The 25,007-nt window shown below is 35.3% G+C and overlaps 1 protein-coding gene across 4 annotated transcripts in view; it reads right to left on the reverse strand.

Annotated features, from left to right (window-relative positions):
- Window positions 1–25,007, reverse strand: part of PSME4 (proteasome activator subunit 4) — a 99,391-nt gene that overhangs the window by 41,804 nt on the left and 32,580 nt on the right. For 3 of the 4 annotated variants that reach the window (XM_030310585.1, XM_030310583.1, XM_030310586.1), the window contains exons 5-20: window positions 23,951–24,100; window positions 22,380–22,443; window positions 21,783–21,857; window positions 20,526–20,648; window positions 17,930–18,022; window positions 16,915–17,180; window positions 14,508–14,694; window positions 13,653–13,742; window positions 12,222–12,286; window positions 11,811–11,961; window positions 9,653–9,751; window positions 9,362–9,431; window positions 8,797–8,864; window positions 6,219–6,434; window positions 5,563–5,720; window positions 4,518–4,613 (exon numbers count right to left, since the gene is read on the reverse strand). In XM_030310585.1, coding sequence (XP_030166445.1) covers window positions 4,518–4,613; window positions 5,563–5,720; window positions 6,219–6,434; window positions 8,797–8,864; window positions 9,362–9,431; window positions 9,653–9,751; window positions 11,811–11,961; window positions 12,222–12,286; window positions 13,653–13,742; window positions 14,508–14,694; window positions 16,915–17,180; window positions 17,930–18,022; window positions 20,526–20,648; window positions 21,783–21,857; window positions 22,380–22,443; window positions 23,951–24,100 — 1,971 coding nt within the window. The remainder of the gene's footprint in view (window positions 1–4,517; window positions 4,614–5,562; window positions 5,721–6,218; window positions 6,435–8,796; window positions 8,865–9,361; window positions 9,432–9,652; window positions 9,752–11,810; window positions 11,962–12,221; window positions 12,287–13,652; window positions 13,743–14,507; window positions 14,695–16,914; window positions 17,181–17,929; window positions 18,023–20,525; window positions 20,649–21,782; window positions 21,858–22,379; window positions 22,444–23,950; window positions 24,101–25,007) is intronic. The other variant, XM_030310584.1, reaches the window with a different exon arrangement.

Raw genomic sequence — 25,007 nt, forward strand, 5'->3', positions numbered from 1 at the left:
AGTTAAATCAGCTTCAAAGCACTAGACAGCACAAGGTCACCACCTCATTTATAAGAAAATGCGTTCAATATTTGTGCCACTAAAAAAGAAAAAAAAAAAAACCTAGAAATTTTCAACAGCCATGTTATTTGTACCACTAGATGGCAATCTTCTCCAGATCGGATTAGAGTAGAACTATGAAAACAATCACTGGTGGGAGAGAGGGTGGTGAAAAAGGAAGAAATGACTAATAAAAGAAAAACAAAATATACAATGCTTATCAGATATGCAAACGAAGGCTAGGTGAACTGTCATGAAACAAGTACAAACAATAATTTTTTTCTGTAGGTGAAAGAACAGCCTACTCTTCCCAACAATCCCCCCCATCATGAAAGCAAACATAAAAAGTATAAAAACCAAGCCACTAATACACAAAGATTTTTTTTTCCCTTTCAAGGTTACAAGTGTTTCACAAGAAACAATTGGCCCATTTCTGTGTTCTGTTGTCCATTTCAGTCCTAGGCATCAGTAATAGCTATGGACACAAATGAAAAGCTGGCTCTTACTCTACCATGGGAATTAAAGGTTGCTAGGTTTAAAATTAACTCTGAGCAAAAGAGCTATTTCCACGTCTGACACACAAGCTTTTAAAAATCAATGAAAACAGTCAGAAGGTGAAATAAGGAGAAAACAGGGTTACTCACCGTGGAGTAGTAACTGTTTCCTTTCCTGTGTGCAGCTCCCCCAGCAGAGCTGGGTAGTTTCCTGGAGGTGCCAAGAGAGGTTAGCTAGCCCTGCCCCTCATCGCAGAACAACACATCCTTTCACATATTAATGAAATGGTCTCAACTTAAATATGAAGTTTTCTTTGACTGAGAAGTTAGTAAAAGCTGAGATCCTAAGAATGGTTTAACTAAGAATGACTTAACAGATCTATCAGAGGAAAGGGGGCACAAAGTAAAGAAGAAATATCTCAGATGAAAAATGGTGACTCCTCTACCTTGAGTAACCCTGTTTTTATAGATGTTAGTTTTTTGCATCCTGTGATAGCTGGTTAGACCTAAAAGATTATAAAGAGTGGACTGCAAAAGGAGAAATTAATGACGATTTGAGGATTAAAGGCAAATGTCCAACATTCCTGTGTGACCCTGCAAAGATATAATCCAACTTCCACATCTATAAAGGTAGAACTAGGAGTATAAACTATACCACACATATTTCTATTAAGTCATTAACTAAAGGTTCCAACAGCAAAATAGAGAGGTTCCATTTGAAGATTAATTCAGCAACCTTGGTACCTAACAAAACTGCCCAAAATTCAAATTGCTCTAAAGAAATTTACCCTTCATTACTCTCAAGGGACCTTTTACCCATCCTTTGAAACAGTAAAATTTATAATAAATACAAGATATTTAGTAACCCTACACTGCCAAAGGCCAAAAAGTACGATGAAGATACCATTAGGTATATCATTTACTTTATACCTAGGACAATCAAGTCACCTAAGATTTTATGTTTTGTCAGTCTCTAATACAATGCACAGAAAACTGGTTTTCACATCTAGCAGCCATTTACTTGAACAATGGGATTCTAAGACTATGCCATATATTCTATCAGGAACTAAGATCAGGAAAACTCAGAACTGAACCAAGTTCCCAGTTTCTCATTATTGCAATTTTCTAGAAGACAAATACTACTAGTCCACGTGCAAAGCTAATTTAATAATGAAAGATCTGATGAAAAAAATTAAGTAGCCGGACCGTTTTACCTAACTGAGTTTTATATAAGAAAAATATAAGATTAATTTTAAAGAAAGAATTGGGTTGGTAGGTGCTTCCAAAAACTGGTCTGGTATTTCAGAAAATATACCATGTCCCACAATACCACAGCCAAAGTGTTTGTTATTAACAAGAGTGATTTCCTCAGGCATCTTAGGCATCTAACTAATTCATCACAATTATACCTTTCCTTTTCTCCCCTACCTGGTATTTGCCTCTGTTTCTTATAGAGACTTGCTGCTATAATCTCCAAGAATTATGCTACAGATATTCTTCCTTCACACTAGGCAGTGTGGTTTATTATCACAAAACAATGGCATCATCAACTGAAATTATTTGACTAGTTTTTTCTTTTTCTTTTTTTTTAAAGTTTTATTTATTTAAGTAATTTCTACACCCAACATGGGGCTCACACTTATGACCCTGAGATCAAGAGTCAGCATGTTCCTCTGAATGAGCTAGCCAGGCACTCTGATTAGTTTTTTTCAAATCAATTTACATTTAAGAAATCTTAACAATTACAGACCCATATTAGAAAAAGAATTTTTTAAATTTATAAAGCTAACTTTATGATACTTCAGTGACAACTAATTTGCTATGTGCAAAAAAAGTTGAAATGTTAAACAAAATAAATGTAAAAAGTCCTATGCTGTCAAAATTAAAATTTCAGATGAAGGAGACACCAGATAGAAATTGGTTTTAAAGGGAAGGATTCTGTTAAGAATTATTTAAAAGCCTTTATAAGACTTTATAAACCCCCTCTTCTGGCAATTCAAAGGCCAAGGGCTGCTCATTAATCTTTGATTCTACTTTGTATAATCATTATCCCTGCCTACATATATGTAACTATTACATATATATATATAGGGACCTAAAAATGTATATCACTCAATGATTAAAACAAATTAAGTTTCGTTCTGTATTTTATTTCATTAAGTATTATTAAATATACCAGAAAACATTTCATATTTATACTAAATATAAATTTTTTATTACTTCATTATCTTTTAGGGTATTAAAATTTCACTCTGAAAGTGAAAATTCTGAAACACAAAACTTTCCAGTTTAATTATCTTTCCTTCTCAATTTTTCTGGGAAAAACCTACAAAGATGCTCAAGATCCATTTTAAGGCTTATCATGTCTAATAATATAGGCAAACAGTCTACTTATTTCTATTCCATGGCATTCATAAAATGTTAACAACATGGTATTCTTCTCTTTATTGAAAATGCATTTCATTATATACAAACCTAATTGGTTTTATCATAACCAAAATATGGAACTTCTGTCCTGATGTGCACTTAGTTCAAAGGATAAAGACCTTCCTCCGATTCCCTGTCACAGCGCACATGGCACATGTGCATACTGATATGAACTGCACAGAAACCTGTCAGTCTCCTGACTGGACCCTTCAGCAGTGCATCCTCAGGATAACTCAATACTAAAAATCTGCTAATCATATATACAGAAGATACATGCTTTTGCTCTTAGATAAATTATTGGATTAAACTACCATATTTCTCAAAGTCAACATGTTGTAGAAGAACTCAATTTACTGATGTAATAAATCTGTTATATATGAAGTAGGTTTTTAGCATGCCAAAAGAGTTAAATTCTTACTATATTACATACTGCTAAGATCATCAGGAAAATCAAAACCATTTCCATAGGTCTCTCATTTTTAAATACTGTTTAAAATCAATCTCTCTTAACAAAAATGAATTTTGGTAAAACTGCCCTTAGATCAAACTATAATACTGATGAAAACCAAAAGTGCTTTAAAAGAACTCAGCAAATTCCTAGACAAACTTAAAACACATTTCCTTACCTGAGATGACCCTACTTCTCCCTCTTAAATCTAATTAGCAATCTAAAGTTCAATGCCTAGGAACAGTTTTTAAAGGAAATTAAATGGGAATCATGAGAAAGCAGGACTCCAAGCAATGATTATACAAAATATGTGAAACACAAGCAAGCCAACCACTCCTTGAAGTGTTTAAGAATTTTGTTGCAAATCAACAAATTCCTCCCTTTGTGTTTTTTGAGGGGCAGGGGTTACTTACTTGTTTTTATGGGATTTTCATGAACTTGCTCAGCAAGGAGATGTTGATGTTGAGAAAAAATGATCTAAGGCAGTATAATGACACTAGATCTGAAACTAGCATCTATCTACTTAATAACTGAGCTAGAGTTATTTTTCTATTATTTTCTATTAATCAGTTATTGCTGATTTCATTTAAACTCAATTTTTTCAACTTAAATGGTTGCACTAACAATGGACTAAATAAAGACATTCATTCACAATAGTTATAGTCTGAAAAGCACTTAAAATCAGAAAAGCAACTTAGTAGAATTTAAAAGCTCAAAATAACACTCAACAAATTTTTATGTAAAAACACGCAGATTTTTCCAGTAAAATCCTTAATGAACAGTGATTGCTGACCAAAAAAAGGAATTTTTTTTTAAAGAGCATTTTATCTTAACTCAGAAACTACAGGATGAACTTAGTATCAATATTTTTAAACCGATTAACAATGAAAATTATCCTACAATGGTATCACATGAAAAACTGAATAAAGCCTTAAAGTTTATAGACCTAAATTCTGCCTCAGGTATTTTTGGCCTAACAATGACAAAACGGTTCAAGTGATACAGAAACAACACCAATAACAAAACCAGTGACTCGTTATTTGACTAAGACTTAAAATCATGCCAAATGGCAAAACAGCAAAATATGTAAAGTGGTTATTTTTACTTACAAGTTAGTAACTGGCTCTCCTTTCAGTGGAGGTAGGAGGTTTCCTGACCCAATTAAACAGTTGTGCACTATAGTCAGACTCTGTAGAATATCATCTCTGGAAAAGACAAAAGGTATCCTCATATTTTAGAAGACCCCAAATCCCCTTCTAACAAGAGGCCTTCTAGAGTCTAGGGTGGAGTACAAGAACCTTAAGTGGGGATATACAATATTAAGGTAAAAAAATGTCTTAAGGCCCACTTAATAATACAAGGTAATGAAATAAGTATTTACCGGTAATACAGACCTGCTTACAATTAAACAAGCTCTAAATAATCACAAGTAACAACAAGTGATTACCCTTTGTGAATCAATTCTGAATGCAATCACCTATTCACCCAAAGATCACTACCACTAACAAAAAGGGAAAACAGTGTTACAGAAGATCTCCCAACATAGTTCATCTTTCAAAAATGGACTAGCTAAACATTTACTCCAAAAAGCAGTTCAGTCATCAATTGTACTTCTTTCCTTCTCCATTCCTACTGAATTTGCTTATTAAAATTTCCTGGTATTTGACACATAGTAACTTTCTTAATATTATTTTAGGAACTTTCAAAGATTTAAACTATAAAAGTCTAATGATCTTAAATAATTGTTCCTTGTTAAAGCCTCTTGGAAAAGAAAAACATCTCAGATATTTCACTAAGTAATGTTAATGTCAATAATATGAATTACAGAAAAAAAACTAAAAAAACATCTAATCTGAATCTAGAAAAATAGGCATTTCCATACACTTCCCAAAAAATGCTCAAGCTAAACTGCTAAGTAGAAGTCACAAAAAGCAAACTAGAAAAAAAAAAACCAAGATTTTCTATTTAAAAGGTTTAAAAATCATGAAGGAATTTGTCATACTGCTCTATATTAAATAGTTCTCTAATTGCATTTATGGCAGATATAAACACACACTGAAAATAAATCATTCGGGTATGCTACAGAGAAAGGAAAAGCACAAAGATTTTAGTCTGCAACTATGTAACAGTTCCTGGTTATGAAAGAAAACTAACCTAGACATTTCAAGTTCGCCATCACCACAGTGCTGGAGTTTGATGAGCTCAGGTTGAAGAAAAGAGTCCAACAGATAGAATGCAAAAGCCACTTCCTCTGAAGAAGGAACATGCCACTGGATGCCCAGATTCCACAAGTCCCCTGGTTTACCCCAGTCCTAGAAAAAAATAGCATTTGTTCAGCAAGTTGAGAAGTTGAAAAAAGAATATACACATGTAACATAAAAGGTCTTCCAGAAAATGTGGAAGTAATCCAAACCTAAGGTAGCAAAAAATGTACAAAAAAGGGCATGAAAACATCTTACCCCCCTTCATTATCACTCCAGAAAAAGGTCTCCCTGAAGAGCCACTCAACTCTAAGAGCAATAGTGAGTTTCTGTGAGTCTACTGAGTTCCTCAATAAAATTATATGGAATATAGAGGTTACAAATAGCATACCAACTCACTTCATATACAAACAAAAAGAAGAAAACTAGGCCGTTCCAGGGCTATGTTGCACTTTCCAAGTTTAAAAATTCCAATAATAAACTTAATAATCTACTTTAAAGATAAAGAAGTGATACCTTTATACACAAGAAAAACTCCCACACTTTGAATCCTTAGAAAAATAGCCCAATATGTATGTACTTGAAATCTTGATTACTGACAACACCTGCCTTTATAGGAAAGTATTCAGAAGGAGGCTTGTCGAAGCCACCTGGCACACTGCAGTACTCTGTAGGGTAGATGAGTGTCGTAGAGCGAAGAAGGTGGTGTAGAAGGTTACAAGACAGAGTGTAACCCTGCTTACAGGTCAGGTGCAGGGTTCTTTGGAGAATCTTTACAAGTTGCTCCCTATAAAGAAGCAATTTCTTCCCATCCACTCGAGTAATCTAAAAGAGGAAGAAAATAGTTCAAGACATTTTGGTGAAAAGATTAAGAATCAATAATTAATGCAATGGACACAATGTTTAGCTACTAAAGTAGCCTAAAATAGTAACAGTGTCTCTTCAAATGACTTTAATTCATTTTAGGACTGTCATTTTAAGTATATTCTAACAATTCTTTTTTTTTTTTTTTTTTTTTGGTCTAGAGAAGTAAAGTTTATTTATTTTATTTTATTTTTTATTTATTTATTTATTTTTTTATTAAAAAATTTTTTTTTCAACGTTTATTTATTTTTGGGACAGAGAAAGACAGAGCATGAACAGGGGAGGGGCAGAGAGAGAGGGAGACACAGAATCAGAAACAGGCTCCAGGCTCTGAGCCATCAGCCCAGAGCCTGACGCGGGGCTCAAACTCCCGGACCGCGAGATCGTGACCTGGCTGAAGTCGGACACTTAACCGACTGCGCCACCCAGGCGCCCCAAAGTTTATTTATTTTTGAGACAGAGAAAGACAGAGCACGAGTGCGGGAGGGTCAGAGAGAGAGGGAGACACAGAATCTGAAGCAGGCTCTAGGCTCTGAGCTGTCAGCACAGAGCCTGACGCGGGGCTCGAACTCACAGACCCTGAGATCATGACCTGAGCCGAAGTCAGAAGCTCAACTGACTAAGCCACCCAGGCACCCCAGAAGTATAGTTTATTACATGAAAAACACATAAGGGTGAAAATTGGCAAAACACCTATATTATTCCCCTATGGAAACATATATGTATGTTATTTTAAACATTAACGTATGCTACTTTACAAAAAGATCAGAAAAATAGGAAAAGGGAAAATCATATGGGACCAGTAAAATGCAAATATCAAAATAGCAGCTAACAATGCTTTTTTAAGATCAAAACACATTCTCTGAATTCAGGCTCTCATGTACCATAGTACCATCCTTTCCCAAACAGTTTATTTCTTCAGTTCCTCAAATAATTAAAAATAGAACTACCCTACGACCCAGCAATTGCAATTGTATTTATCCATGGGATACAGGTGCGCTGTTTCAAAGGGGAACATATACACCCCAATGCAGCGCTATCGACAATATCCAAAGGATGGAAAGAGCCCAAATGTCCATCGATGGATGACTGGACAAAGAAGACGTGGGGGGTGTGCACGTGCGCGCGCACACACACACACACGCGCGCCCACATGCCCGCCCACACACACACACACACACACACACACACACACGAGTATTACTCGGCAATCAAAAAGAATGGAATCTTGCCATTTGCAACTACGTGGATAGAACTGGAGGGTATTATGCTAAGTGAAATTAGTCAGATAAAGACAAATATATGACTTCACTCATATGAAGAATTTAAGATACTAAACAGATGAACATAAGGGAAGGGAAGCAAAAATAATATAAAAACAGGGAGGGGGATAAAACATAAGAGACTCTTAAATATAGAGAACAGGGCACCTGGGTGGCTCAATCGGTTAGGTGTCCGACTTCAGCTCAGGTCAAGATCTCACAGCTTGTGAGTTCAAGCCCCACATCAGGCTCTGTGCTGATCTAAGAGCTGGAGCCTGCTTCGGATTCTCTCTCTCTCAAATATAAATAAACATTAAAACAAATTTTTTTTTAAATATAGAGAACAAACAGAGGGTTACTGAAGGGGTTGTGGCGGGGACATGGGCTAAATGGGTAAGGGGCATTAAAGAATCTACTCCTGAAATATTGTTGCACTATATGCTAACTAACTTGGATGTAAATTAAATAATACATATATTAACTAAAAAAAAAATTTTAAAGATGTAAAATCTACTGATAACTGATTAGAAACAATAAGAAATCTGCAAACAAACTAGTTTTACATACATATATGTATGTATGTATATGCTTTCCTTATATATTAATGAGAACTAATTAGAAAATTAATTAAATGTAGATATAATTCATAAGGAAAAAAAAAGGTCTATCTCCTCAAAGAGACAAAACTTAATTGTAGTTCTCTGTTCACTACCCAGTGAACTAACCCATAAAGGAAAATGAAGTCTCATTGAGAGCCAAATTTAGAATGTAGACAGGGGGAAGAAAAAAAAAAAGAACTGCCAAAATGGTAAAATTTTCAATGAAAGTTAGTAATATCAGAATTAATCAGTAAAAAGCAGAGTGCTGCACACGTAAAGTCATCAACCAATATCACTCTTTTGATAACAAGAAAATGACATTATCTGATTTTGTAGCCATATCAAGAAATTTCTAAAACTTAAGATTTTTCATATTTTTATGTCAATTAAAAAAAATTGACATTCTAAAACGAAGCCAACATTTACATACTACTATTTCCTTAATCCAAAGACTTACAATACCTCAGACAAAAGTTGAAGATTCCACAGCAACTCCTTATCTAGCTCTTCTTCATTTAACACATCATCATCTAAAAATGGCAAAACAGTATCAAGGAAAGAGAACCATGTATCCAACTTAAATGCATCATTTTTCAATATTTGTCTTTAGTGTCTCTAACAGCTGAGAAGACTCTCTTTTTGAGAGACTTTTCATTCCTTCCTCATGTGGCTGAACTTGCTCCAGAAAAGGTAAAAACTCAATTTGCAAGAAAATAAACACATCAGTCAGGATTCCTGCTCCTCCAGTTCTCACAAAATAACTGATATTTTTTTATGGCAACCTCTGAATGGTTCTTGTATATATGAAAATACTAATTTAACAAAGTAAAATTTCTAAGATGTCACCTGGATGATACCTTAATTTGAGTAATCCCTGTCCCAAACTACAAGATTTAATTTAATTATTGCTTAGCTTACAGAATCTGTTTTCATCAACAGAGTTCTAGAAACCAAAAAAAAAAAAAAAAAAAAAAAAAAAAAAATTCACCTAAAATTGCAAATACAGAATAGTAACCTTATGACTTACTCATTGTAAGCTGAGTTATAACACTGCAGCAGTGAGGAACAAATAACTTCAAAGACTCCTCTGGGCAGCACTGAAAACAAATTTGTATAAGTAAGTTTTCTGGAAGGCCACGAATATTCAACACTCACAAAGTATACCCTAACACTATTTTCAGAGGCAAATAAGGGTTGTAAGCTGCTACTGAAAGAACGATATATTTTAAGTTATAACAAACATGTCTAAAAATAAGTAACCATATAAACCTGCTGGTTACTGATGCATTAATTCATCCAAAAAAAAAACCAAACTCACCTTTACAGCAGCACGGCACATGTCGGCCACCATGCGGCCTGCTACTCTTGTTTCAAATATATGTGAAATAGAAAAATTAAAAACTTTCTGAAGGGCGACCTATTAAGATATGTAAGAAATGAAAATGTCTTATGAGCATTTTTAAGAAAACTAAACATCTTATGAACCATAAAAGAAAAATGAGATTCAGACTATAAAAAAAACCACGTAGGAAATTTAACCATCTGAATTACAAAAATAATTCAATATAACATCAAGATCTATGAACAATCTTTGCACAAAACCCTAACGTGAACAAAACATTTCAGACACAAGATTTTATTTCCTACAGAAATATTAAACACAAAACTACAGCTGTTGGAAGCAAATGCAAATTATCTTGCTGGCTAATCCAACACAACAAAGGGAAGTTTTTGGAGTACTTAATATTTAGACTTTGTCATTCTGACAATGCTACAAACTATAAATATTTATCTCTACTCTAAAAGACCTGGAAGCAGGTTTTGAATCCTGCTTTTTTACAATCACATCACAGAAAGCAATTTTACAATCATATCACAGAACTGTCGAATGAAAGAATGGACTCTTGACATTTACAATTTTCAGGATCGTTAATCCACAACTCCTTTCAAAAGATTTTGGTTAAATGAGAAAATTTACATTAATTTCTATACTAACATATATCAGTAAATATTTCATGCATCTGTAAAGCAGTTTAGCTTTTACCCAAGATAAATACATTCAACAGTCATAATCTCAGATGAAGGGAGATGAAACATGAACGGAAGTAAAGTCTGGTCTTAAAGACCACACTATACATAACGTGTCAACCAATACTGAATAAGTGAATGTTTACAGAATATCTTGGGAGGACACACAAACTCCCATTCATTATAGTTTGTGGGTTTTTTTTTTTTTTAAGTTCATTCATTTATTTTGAGACAGAGAGAGAGAGAGAAAGAGTGCAAGCAGGGAGAAGGGCAGAAAGAGAGACTCCTAAGCAGGCTCTGCACTGGTAGCTTTCAACCCTGAGATCATGACCTGAGCTGATACCGAGTCAGACATTCAACCAACTGAGCCAACCAGGCACCCCTACAGTTTGCCAGATTTTTATACTTGGGATTTAATTTCTATCATGTGATGGCATAAACAATTTCCAAAACTTTCCTCCCAAACAGTATTTAATTGATTAAAAAAATGCAGTCAATTCTTGTTATATGTAATATATTCTAGAAAGTTGCTTTGAGCACTGATATAGCAAATACTGAATCGCTGTTCCTAGAGGAAATGCAGGATTAAGTACTAACAAGTCTCTGGTTTTCATCAACTGATAAATATATAATTTTGCTTTATGTGTATTTAATATATATTGTTGATTCACTGACAGTGAAGTCAGCCAATGGCACTGTAACCCATGCCTGAATAAAGCTCATCTAAAACATGTTATTTTCTGTGAGGCACATCATAACTCTCTTACACTCAGAACAGTAGACAGTGCTGCAACACTACTCCTGGGGGCCATTTTAAACCACAAAATCCCCAACAAAAAGCACAAAATGTGAAAACCCGGCACTAAATAGACGTAAAACTTGCCAGGGTGCCCGGGTGGCTGAGCTGGTTAAGCACCCGATTCTTGATTTTGGCTCAGGTTATGATCTCATGGTTTTTGAGTTCGAGCCCTACGTTGGGCTCTGCACACTGACCACGTGGAGCCTCCTTGGTATTCTCCCTCTCTGCCCCTCCCTTGTTCACATTCTATCTCTCTCAAAAATAAATAAACTCTAAAATAAATAAATTAATAGACACAAAGCTTGCTTACAGTATTAGAGCTGAAACAAGAAGGCAGAGTGTGTTACATTATTCAACCTCAGCCGTGAACACGTGCAACTCATAATTTTTGCCAAATTTACACATCTGCACAAGAGCACTCTGAGTACAGATTTTGGGATTACAAACAAATTTTCTAGCAAGCAGATGAATTTGCAAATATGAAATTTGCAAATATAATGAGAATCAACTGTTCATCTTTTTCAAATTTTAGTATGAAACCAAGGATAAATGGCATGATATAATATTTAAAGTAACTTGAAGCTCAATTTTTAAAAGAACAAAGAAAACAAGATTGGGATTTAATTTTTTGCAGCAATGAGACTCTTACCATAAATATTTCTTTGGAACATTGTGTGAGGATTGTACTAAACGTAGAAGACAGACCTAATTCGACCAAACTCTCCAAATGAGTCATTTTCTCAGTTTCTGTCTCTTCTCTTGTTTGCTCCAATGTGCTACTTTCTATAAGTCCAAAACATCTAAATAATCCAAAGAAAGGATAATTTTAGCAACTAAGAACTAGTTTAACATTTTTGATGATAATTAGATAACCCTCCATTGTCATGACTATTCGAATGACAGCTATGCAATTTGTGCAGGTTCACATATCACTTGTCCTTTTATAACTTCAGAAGCTCGGTCCCAGGACAGTAGTTATGCAGAGAGACTGAAGTTGTTTGGACAGGATAGTCATTTCTTTCAATGTCTAATAGAGAGCGGGTCTGGAGCACATACTCACCTGTCCATAAATTGTAAGACGAAATCCTCAAATTCAGCTGTGGCTGAACAAAGTTCTCGTTCCACCTATGACATTTCAATGCGGAGAAAAATTAAAAATAGCCTTTGATTTTTTTCTCAGAACTAATGAAACTCAATTATGGCCTACAAAATAGATTTAACACTACATTATTATACTGAGTACGATGAGAAACAGTACCAGTACCACATATCAATTTAGAAAAACTCAACCTACTCCTTTCCGGGAACCAAAATAAGCAGCAATTAGCATTATTTTATAAGGGCCCAAAATAGAAGTCAAATAGCCATCTTTCTCAATAACTACAGTTTTTAAACTTCTAGTGTATGTATAAAGAATTATCTTACGACTTGAATATTCAAATGACAAAATTCAAGTAGAAACATGCCTACAATAAAGAAAATAGTTCTAGAAGAATCAGTCAGTAATGAAAAAAATGTCTGTTCATTAGATGTCAATCCCCTCAATACATTTATTCCTAAGCTAAAACCAAACAAAAACAAAATTTAAAAAACCCACCACTACCTTTGCTTAACAGAAAATTAAAAGTGACAAAAAATTGAAATGCACCTCCAGATGTCAGTTGTTTACAAAAATAGCCCATTTTCTGGGGTTCCTGTGTAGCTCCAGTCGGTTAAGCATCTGACTTCATCTCAGGTCATGAACTCATGGTTCATGGGTTCGAGGCCCTTGTCTGGCTCTGTGCTGACAGTTTAGAGCCTGGAGCCTGCTTCGGATTCTGTGTCTCCCTCTCTTTCTCTGCCCCTCCCCCACTCACAATGTCTGTCTCTCTCTCAAAAATAAACAAATAAAAAAATAGCCTATTTTTGACCTACAGCATTTGGTGGGTGCTCTGCAGATTATCTTACCAATGACCTGGCCTTCCATTTATATCATTCTAATCACAAAATAATAATCTTAATGTTTATTTATTTTGAGAGAGAGAGAGAGAGAGAGAGAGGCAGGCAGGCATAGGGGCAGAGAAAGAAAGGGAGAGGCATAGAATCCAAACCATGAGATCACAATCTGAGCTGAAATGGAGTCGGATGCTAAACCAACGTGAGCCACCCGGCGCCCCACAAAATAGTAATCTGAAACTGTTGGTATTTAAACTATCAAATTTTACTATGCAGGGTGCCTGGGTGGTTCAGTCGGTAGGGCATCTGACTTGGGCTCAGGTCATGATCTCACGGTCCGTGAGTTCAAGCCCCACGTCAGGCTCTGTGCTGACAGCTCAGAGCCTGGAGTCTGCTTCAGATTCTGTGTTTTCCTCTCTCTGCCTCTCCCCCACTCATGCTCTGTCTCTCTCTCTCTGTCAAAAATTAATAAACATTAAAAAAAAAATATTACTATGCATTTACATAAAGTTACAACTCAGTTAACAATCTTTCTACAACCAGTAAGCATCCTTACTTCTGTGAGGTCACTTCTTTCTTGTAGTACAGATGAACAATCTACTAAAGGCACCAGAGTGGAAAATGTTGCTATAAACTGGAATGTGATCTGTGGGAAGATGCAAAAAATTTAACAGTAATTATGTAATTCTAATTCAAAAATACAAGTATACCATAAGCTACAATAAAAAAGTACCCAAATAAATTATCTTAAGGGAAATACCACAGTAATATTCCAGGAAATTTTTTACTTAGATTTGAACATTTTAAGATTCCTCATAATTAAGCAGCTGTTACTTTAGTAATGAAGTTACATTAAATTTACTTCCATAGTTATTTATTATGTTTAAGCACAACATTCTCCAACTCTCTGTCAATCAAAAGTTAACTTTGCCCCCCACCCAAAGATGCAACATTAACTAAGGATAAAAAGGAAATGCTTAAGCAAAAGCTACAGATTGGGGAAGAGGGAAGGTGAGCCAAAATTCTAAGTCAGGAGAGGTGTGTATAAATGGGATCTGGCATTTTGCACCCAGCAACTGTTATCATGCCCTTGTCATCAGTGTAGATGAAGGGAAGTACAAATGATCACATGCTGATTTTTAATATCTCTACTTAAAGAAAATAGTAAATATACAGCAAGCGTTGAAAAAATCCTGTGATCATTAAATGTATCCAGATTATGGCACATTACTTCTGAAGGATGACATATAGCTCAACTAACCATCCACAGATCTAAACTTGGGCATCTACAGACATAATCCTTTTAGCATTAACAAATTTTACACTGAACTATGTTCTAAACAAAACTTAACAGGATGCCAACTCACACAATTAGAACTCAGACACAAAACAGAATGATAAATATGCTTACCATGCATTTACTGAAGTCATTTGGATCCACCCCAGGCAATGCTCTCATCAACAGAGGTAGCATGTGTGTTGGACCTTCAGGAAACCATTTGCCCCCTGATACCAAACTGCGGGCTACTCCAATTACACAACTTAAAGTAGCTGTGAGCTGGTGAGGTTCTGTTAAAGTCTCTAGTGCAGGATACGTTCTACAGTTGAAAACAGAATTAAAAAAAAAAAAAAAAGATTCTATCACAGATAAAAAGGCACAATACATTAAATCTCCCAAATTCATAAACTACATGTTGGCTTTAAGGCTGGTAGCTAGCAGAATCTTTTGAGTGAGTATAAGTTAACAGAATCACACACATAAAGGAAAGGTACATGTTTCCCCAATCCCCTGCCACCTCACCATGGCTCTCCATGCATATTTCACAGTGAAAAAGAACATAAACTGGCAAGATCTAGCATTATTTCAGTCAGCTGAATCTACTTCCCTATGTCAATAGGAATGCATCTAATCTAATGGTCAGTTACTATCAGAATTCAGGAAGAGCAAGTGATAATTATCCCACTCTTCCCTTTTATTCGAAAAACAATCTTTACTAAAACCCTGAAATTTCTCTTATACTTTTTAGAAGACTGGTATTTTAAAATTGGAAATCTGCTCTAGGAACATAGTAGAAGATTCCTGACACTAGAGTGCATAAACAAGGGAGAATAATACAAATACAGTCTTTGATCATCAAGTAAAATACAAGGCAAGAACATTCACTCTTTGACAAGTGATTTCATTTTTGAGAATCTATCCTGTGGGGGGTGGGGGGGGAGTCTAAAATGCAGTCATTTTAAATTTCTCTTATACAGACAAAGTAAATAATAAAGGAAATTTCATCATAAGTAGAAAAAAAGAGGATTTGGAACAGGGGTAAAAAAAACTAACAAACCTATGCTTACTTTAAAAGATGAAGAAAACAAACCAACTCTTTAACAGAGGGGTTGGGACAGAGTAGAAAGCGCCTAATTTCCCCATTCTATTTCCTAATTAAATTATATGTACTGGGAGAGTTTCAGTGCCCCCAAAGTGCACACAAAAAAGGGAGAGGTTTGGAAAATGAGGTAAAACTTGAATATTTATGGCAATGGGGACAGGGCCAAACCAAGAGGTTTGGAAAATGAGGTAAAACTTGAATATTTATGGCAATGGGGACAACTTGAATATTTATGGCAATTTATAAATAATGGAGACCTATTTTAGTCAAGATCTTTTTTTTATCTTTTTAATGTTTCTTTTTGAGAGAGAGAGAGAGCGCAAGCAGGAGAAGGATGAAAAGGGGGGTGGGACAAAGGACCTGATGCAGGATCTGAGGCGGGCTCTGCACGGACAGCACAGAGGCCAATGTGGTGCTCAAACTCATGATATATCATGAAATGAACTCGTGAAATCATGACCTGAGCCTAAGTCAGACGTTCAATCAACTGAGCTGCCCAGGCACCCCAAGATCTTTAACAGGATACCTGTCTCCAAGCAAATGTGCCCAATTATGCTATTTCAATGGTAAGTAAGATAATAGGCTGTCATGTACATTATCACTAAAGGACCTTGCACAAATCTATTTTATGGAACTCAAACTGTTAGACCCTTCTTAGCCCTAAAAAACTAGTATTTTTTTTTTTTGAGTAAGACATTAAAAGAGAAATCATAAAGCTCAACTTCAGACAGCAGAGGAATTAACAGAAAGCTTAAGTATTATTATAGAAGTTCAGAAGGCCTATAATGTGACAGTGACTAGGCAAACAGAAAACTTGTTACTATTTCAACATACAAAACAAAATGAATGTAATAAAGTCTACATTGTGGAAATAATACATATAAGATTATATAGTACATGAAAATAATAAAGATAGTCAAATTTTCTTCTGTATCACTGCTTCTAAGAAATAAAAGAAATCCAAAATCACTGCCACGTTCTCAATATTTAGTGACACTCACATTTTGATGTAAAAGCAGTCAGAGCTTGCTTATTTGCTTGCTTGCTTCCTAAAACAATTTTATTTTTAAGTAACCTCTATACTCAACATGGGGCTGAAACTCACAACCCCGAGATCAAGAGTCACATGCTCCATTGACTGAGCCCACCTGGCACCCTTACTTTATTAAGCACAAACTTCAGAAACTAAAATTTGCCAATAATTCAAAAATATTTTATCCATTTAGTATCGATTTTCTTTTCTCTTCAGTAAACCTTTATCAAGCTACCAATCATTAGGTTAAAATGCCTTGCTTCTCCTCTAGGAACAGGAATAAGTAGCAAGAGAGCAAAAGAGAAGCCACAGAAAAGACAACTAAGTAGAACAGCAGAGTAGAGGGAAGAGATAACCAGAACGGCCGGCCAAGTCTTCAACCAAACATGTAAAGCTACACTTACCTTTCAAGTACAGGGGGTATTACTAACTCAGGTCTCATGAGTGCAAGATTCTGCAGAGCCTGTGCTGCTTCTAAACTACCAGTTTTGCTAAACATAGCCAAGAGGACAGGTTGAATAATGCATCGTACAAAGTCTGTAACATCTTGATCAGTAAGCTTATGGCTATCAGGCACAGGAGTTAACCAAGAAGGCTTCTTGTATCTTTCACGATGCAATCTTCTAACAACACTGTTTGGCAACCGCTGAAGTAGTTTCATTAACTTGTTCTGGGGACACAGAAGCAAAAAGTCCAAGGTAGGTTTGATTTCCCACACAGATAGTTATGGTTCCTTTCTACAATCCAAGTAAAATTTCTTAAAATAACAGCTCTTACAATCTATTACAAGCACCTGCATAGCATAACTAGATAGAATAAAATACTTTATCAATTAATTACTGATAATAATAAATATTTGTTTTAAATGTCAATTTTATTTTTTTTTAAATAAAGTTTATTTTTGAGAGAGAGCAAGCACGAGCAGGGGAGGGGCAGACAGGAGACAGAGAATCCCAAGCAGGCTCCATGTTGATCTCCATGAGGAGATCTCTTAGGCTTGAACTCACTAACAGTGAGATCATGACCTGAGGCAGGACACTTAACCGACTGAGCCACCCAGGCGCCCCTCAAATGTCAATTTTATTTTGTAGCACCAGATGAACCTTCCATTACATGAAAAACTATTCTAACCAGGCAATGTGGAAAGAAAACAAAATCCAAAACCAAAAACCACACTGACTGTACTTTCTATTACCAGAATGTGACATTTTGTCACCAGTTACTGGACCAGTATTATCTTATTTTTATGTTCTATGAACACAGTATCTTAGTCTGAACTTAATCAGCTACATATAGCCAAAAGTTATACTTATATGAAGGACAGAAATAGTATTACAGGTTGCATAATAGGCAATAGTTATGTGTGACCATAACTTTAAAAAGTTCCAAACCCTACAATAAAAAAATGAACATACTCACCAGCCAGCGCCCATTATTTGAAGGGTGGTAAAAAGATGTGATGCTGTTAAACAAACCAGCCAAGTGTTTCTGTACTAACTTACTTGGTCCACCCTATTCAGATAAAAGAATAAAAATATCAGTACCCTCAGTACCCTGGAAAATTGAAGGGATCAATAGGCCCAAGCCTACATATAACTCTCCAACATGGTGCACATCCATCTTGATGAGAAAAACCAATTCTACCTCCAAATAAAAGCCAAAAACAATTTGCTAGTAAACTTCCCACAATCCTCAATTCAAAACACTCTACTAAAAGTAAGGGCAACCTACTGAAACCAAATTAGGTAACTGCAAAGACATCTTTCAATTTAGGGTATCAGCATATTTTACTCTTCTGCAGTGAAAAAACTTTTGTCAGTAAGAGAGTCTTAAAATAACCAAGAGTGCTGGGGCACCTGGGTGGCTCAGTCGGTTGAGCGGCCGACTTCGGCTCAGGTCATGATCTCGCGGTCCGTGAGTTCGAGCCCCGCGTCGGGCTCTATGCTGACAGCTCAGAGCCTGGAGCCTGCTTCGGATTCTGTGTCTCCCTCTCTCTCTGACCCTCCCCCGTTCATGCTCTCTCTCTGTCTCAAAAATAAATAAACATTAAAAAAAAAAAAAAATTAAAAAAAAAAAAAAAATAACCAAGAGTGCTAACATCAGGCATAAAAAGCATTCCTTAAATGATTTGAGAAGTGAATTTCTTATTGCAGGAAATGAAGATGTGAGATTTACATAAATGGATTCAATTATTTTATTATTACTCCTAAATGTTTCAAATGATTAAACCTGTGGTATGTGACCACATTTAAAAAAATTTTTTTTTAAATGTTTATTTATTTTGAGAGACAGAGAGAGACGGACAGACAGAGTACGAGCAGGAAAGGGGCAGAGCGAGAGAGAGAGACACACATAATTCAAAGTAGGCTCCAGGCTCTGAGCTGTCAGCACAGAGCCCGACACAGGGCTCGAACCCACGAACTGTGAAATCATGACCTGAGCCAAAGTCGGAAGCTTAACCAACTGAATCACCCAGGTGCCCTTGACCACATTTTGACTCAAAGGAAAAATAGTTTTTTCTCAATCTATTACCCAAACAAACACACCAAACAACAACATGACCTGGGGGAAAAATGAGGGAAAAAGTTAGTATTCAATCTTATCAAGTTGAACAGCCCTGAGGATAAAGAACTACAGCTTGGTCTTGAAACTTCTCTCTCTCTCAAGATGATCTTTCAAGAAACAGCCTAGACCTAAGGTAGACTGTCCAGTTACATGAGGAACATGTCTTCCTGCTGAAATGAAATCCACGTTCATGTTCCCAATTTAGAGTAGGTCAACTGCTAAAGAGACCATAATAATTCCATAGCAAAAAACAAAACAAAACAAAACAAAAAAAAAAACCAACAAAAATTTCAAAATCCTAGCATAATAATTAGCATTTTTTATTATATTCAATATTCATATCTAACACAAAATAAACATGTCAATGGGAAAAACTGTATAAGAAAGAAGAGCAACATGAACTAAAATAAAGTTGATACTAATCATGATATAATTCTGTTGCTCCTAAAAAAAAAAATTGCTGATATAACATAGTAAACATCCAGATGTTTTTGCTCATTTGGAGTATTATAAAGAAAATAGGATTTTCCTATTTAATAATGAAATTGCAAAAACGGGGGGAGAATGAATTTCGTTTTTTAATTTTAATGTTCATTTATTTTTGAGAGAGAGAGAGCGAACAGGGATGGGGCAGAGAGAGAGAGGAGACAAAGAATCTGAAGCAGGCTCCAGGCTCTCAGCCGTCAGCACAGAGCCGGATGCAGGACTCTATCCCTTGAGCTGTGAGATCATGACCTGAGCCAAAGTCAATGCTTAACTGACTGAGCCACCTAGATGCCCCTGAATTTCTCTTTTTAATCTAAGAATAAAATGTAAGAGCTAAACTTCTCACAACCATCCTGCCTTATCCACAGAAAAAACAACAACGAAACAACATAACCTGGGGAAAAATCTCAAACACAGAATAATAATTTTAAAAAGAGAGAGCTGTAGAAGGAGAATGAATGACAATCCAGAAAATTACAGTATGAAATTGTTTTAATATTCTTATTTGGAAGAGGACACTGAAATCCAAGCATGTGGATATATTTTTACTTTCCTTCAAGGATGTCAGTAAAGTAATCCTCCATACTTCTCCCTTCACCAAGATTACTTTATTTAATTAGCTTTGTGTTCAGTGCCATCTTCAACACTGAATGCATTAGTACTGAGCATATGCAAAACCCCAAGTTCTAATCCCACATTTATCACTATCAACTTGACCTTTTATCTGTGAGATTGTTAGACATTCTAAATCTCTCAAAACTCTAAACCCTGACTCTATTTTTAGGATTCATTGGCTAGAGAGATTTATAAATGGTGTGTTATGACTACATTCTGGGTCTGAGAGAAACATTAGCTTACTACATCAGAAAATATCGAAGAATCAAATGACCAACTACGATACGAATATAGGCTTATGTTTTTACATGGTTAACACAAAATTTAGAAGAACTAATGTGTTACAAACCATCATGGCGGTGATCCATATTACAGCATGTCCTATATCATACGCATTTGTTAAAAATCTTGGGACTAACACTTGACTGCTTCCCACTGGGAGGTTCAAGCTTCTCAGGATTCTCGTAAATATCTTTCAAAAGAAAAAAAGAATTAAGAATAAATATTTATAGGTATCAAGTAACTCCTTAAATAACTGAAGTGATATATATTAGTGTTGGTGCATGTATTCTCACTGGATCAGTTTTTAAGCAAAATTACATACTGTTTGGCAGCTTTATATACTGCTATATTCCATAAAATTTACATAGAAGATCTACTTTTTAAAATGTTTTATTATTTTAAGTTTATTTATTTAAGTAATAGCTACACCCAACACGGAACTGAGGGTCAAGAGCTACATGCTCTAACAACTAAGCCAGCCAGGCACCCCTATTTGCTTTTTTTTAAATGACACTGAGGTCACAGGAGTATGAATCTGAAGCAGCTGTATCCACGAACCCATAAACAAACAAATGAGATATAAATGCAAATACTTGTCATACTTGTCTTCTAGTGAGTTATTTTCCCTTTCAAAATTCTAACACTGATTTGATTTTTTCCCCAAGAATTTGCATTTTAATCTTAATTGCATTTTAATAATTTATATTTAAAACCTGTCATTAGTAACAGATAGGGAGCCCAAATGTAGAAGAAAATGACTTTTTCTCTTTAGTTTCTACTGGACAGCACAAGCAGAGGTAAACAGTAAGCTTAATGTTTGCTGCTCTGCCTCCCTGCTCTACAGTCAAGGTGTGGATCAGAATCACCTGTACACCCCGTGCAGGCCCTCTTGGATTTATGGCAGCTGAAACAAAACAGAAGCTGCAGTGTTAAGAACACTGCACCTAGAGACACTCTAGCTTTATTTGCTCGAGGAAAATGTGACGTAAAAAGTGGAGAACACTCTAGAATAGCAATCAAATACAATACCCAAAATTTGTTGGAAGGTATGAATTAAGACCCTGAATAATACACTTTGTACTTCCTAAATTACTCACTCTGAAACTTCTATTTCATGTCCTGCGTAGGCAAGACAAAAATCATACATTTCTGATACCTTAATATGAACCAATTAATTTTTTAAAATAAATGGTCTATCCCGGAAAACTTTATGTTTTACTAGTGGTCAAAAAAATTTTAGCAATTAGCATACAAAACACACTTCTTAAAGACACAAAAAGGGCTATCAGTGCTATTGTATGTTGTATGTTCACATGTTAATTACCTTTGGTACATATGGATCCCAATCTATGTACCCTATATTATCTGTAGCCAATCGAGCAAAGAGATTTACTAGTTGCTGAAAGTAAAAAAAGAAAGACAATTAAGTACACTTGTTGTTATTAATAAGTGTCAGTCACACCCCTTATCCATTTGTTGTTCTCAGCTATCATCATTAACACAACTTAATACATGGTTTATGGCTCATTTTTTAAAAATCTCCAAATTTCAGTTTTGATTGTCACCATCTTAAATCAACTGTAGTTGAAATGCTTATTAAAAGGGAAATGACAAAGCATCATTCACAATGCAAACAGAAGACATTTTAATCTAATAAGCATAAAGAAAACATCCACAATGTTTCTAACAACGTGCCAGTGAAGGTACAAAAGCAGAGTCTTACATTTCATAATACATGCACATGCTTCTAGATATTGATAAAAACAAAACAAACAAGTGTCTGTTTCTGTTAGAAAACAGCAAACAGAATTTAAAAACAAACAAAAAATAACAACACTGCCAAGAGCCAATTCTAGGAAGTGAAATTACTTATCAAATGATCTGATATATACTGTCAGAAGGAAAAAAATAGGATACTCACCCCCTCCCACTGTGGGAGATTTTGCACTGAAACCCAAAGGCCAATTAATTCATCAAACCAAAGTCTGAAGAAGAAAAATGGTGTTATGAATAGCAAGTGATTTATAGAAAGTGGTTCAAAGCCAGGTATCCTTTGTATTTTTTTAATCTATTATTCTTACTGATAATACAACCTAGAAAAAATAATACTCAATGTACAAACTTAATGGAACAAATAACTATTTTTTCTGAATATTCCACTTCCAATACACTTATGCCAAAAGAGTAATCTCATCAACCCCCTACTTCATTGTTAAATAATTACTGACCACCCCTATCTAACACTGTTTACAAGTGTCTCCTTCCTCGCTTTCTCCTTTAATATTTTCCTATTACTACCTATTCTTGCAACTCTCCCTTGCGTTCTGTTTTTTAATAAGCCAATTAGTAATTATGCCATTAACTACCACTATAATAAGTGTTCCCTAAAAGAATGAGTCACGAAGTGTTAGGTAGAACTAAATTATTGTGGGGGAATTATCTCAGATTAAACAGAAGAGGATGTCAGGGCAAGAAAGTGCTGCAATATTATTCACCAATCTTTACAAAGGTCAAAGAAATGCTTTTAGAATTTCTGGATGAGAATTAACATTTCATCAATATACAGCTAAATACAAAATTTCTGATTTGAAAGAAATAAAAGATTTGGCATCTCACTATAGAAAATATGGGGGGGGGGGACTGGGGAGTAAGCATGAATCCACAACACAGTAATAATACCTATTTCCTTCCAGTCTTTTTTTCATACCTTTTCTTTTTTCCATAAAAGCACAGTCTAAATTTCTTCATTCTAGCACTTGTTTTATACCTATAGTCATCTAGAAAAAAAGTTCTCTTTTTTTTTTTAAAGTAGGCTTCATGCTCATCACAGAACATAGCGGGTCTTGAACTCATGACCCTTAGATCAAGACCTGAGCTGAGATCAAGAATTGGACACTTAACTGAGCCACCCCAGAAAAAAAAAAAAAAATTCTTAAAAGCAGTGCTAAGACTAGAACAAGTAAAGAAAAAAAATTATAGGAAAGGCCCAAGAAAAACTACAAGTGATGAATAAAACCAAGTTTTATAAAAACACTTTTCCTTTTCCTGAACTCCACACAATTTAACACTTTTATCATTGCTTATTTACTGATACTTTCTACTCCTTTTTGCATTTTTTATTCTTTCTCTCTTGCTTTCTTAAATTAAAGCCCTCATTTTTCCTTTTTTGTTTTTTTAAGATTTTATTTTTAAGTAAGCTCTACCCCCATCATGGACTCAAACTCACAACCCCGAGATCAGTAATAGTCACGTGCTCTACCAACTGAGCCAGCCAGGAAAAGCCCTCATCTTATTTGTTTGACATACAAGCATTATTCTCTCTTCATTTACAATCTTATGTTTAATTGTTTCACCCTTCACACACTTCAAGTATAATCAACATAATGGCTGAATTAGTAAATTTTTGTTTACTTATAATTGCTTTACTGGTCTGCTTATACATCTCTATTTCTTGCTCTATTCTATAATTTGTTAAGATATGTATATACTTACTTAAAACCTTTATGATGAAGTTCTGGAGGAAGGGAGGTAGGAAGAAATATTTCAAAGTAAGTGATGGCCTTTTGCATTGTTACGTCAAAAGGGCACATTAAAGGCCGCCATTCTTCTAGCATCTCAGCTGTGGCATCTGCTGGAAAGTATCTAATAAAAAAGAAGATTTTCATTTACCTAATCAGTGCTTTAAAAAAACATTCTACAACATCAACATGTGACTGGCAAAAAAAGGGGGAGGGGGATGGATTTTATAAGGCATAGCACACACACTACAAATGTCAAGTTAACTTAAACACATTTTGCCACTCTAAATAACCTATAAATATAAACATACATGTTTCTTGCAGTTTTTCCCTTCCTGTGTGCTATGTAATAGCAACAAGAAAAAAATTTAGTCAGAAAATCCAGTCTATATATATGGATAATCAGTGACATGAGAAAGAGAACACCGGACAAACCATTTCCTTTCACTGTACCACAGAGCTCTCTTGTAATACAAGAGCGGGTTAGACCAGACGGTCTGGTCCTACAGGTACTAATATTTTACAAGTCTAGGAAATGGGCAGGAGAGCCCTTGGAGTAGAGAAGATTCACAAAATTAAAATCTGACGTGTGCATTCATACACAAAACAAGGTAAATGGAAAAAGAGGACCCATGTATAATTACTAAATATCCATTAAGGGATTTAAAATAACAACAACAGGGGCGCCTGGGTGGCGCAGTCGGTTAAGCGTCCGACTTCAGCCAGGTCACGATCTCGCGGTCCGTGAGTTCGAGCCCCGCGTCGGGCTCTGGGCTGATGGCTCAGAGCCTGGAGCCTGTTTCCGATTCTGTGTCTCCCTCTCTCTCTGCCCCTCCCCCGTTCATGCTCTGTCTCTCTCTGTCCCAAAAATAAATAAACGTTGAAAAAAAAATTAAAAAAAAATAAAATAAAATAAAATAACAACAACAAAAAAAGTATATGACAAATTCGATTTGAGTATGGCCAAAAAAGTTAGGAAACCCTTTCAAATACATCTGTAGGTTTGCCCTACAAGTCACATTATTAATCCT

Source organism: Lynx canadensis, chromosome A3 (genome assembly GCF_007474595.2).
Source record: "Lynx canadensis isolate LIC74 chromosome A3, mLynCan4.pri.v2, whole genome shotgun sequence".
NCBI lineage: Eukaryota > Metazoa > Chordata > Mammalia > Carnivora > Felidae > Lynx > Lynx canadensis.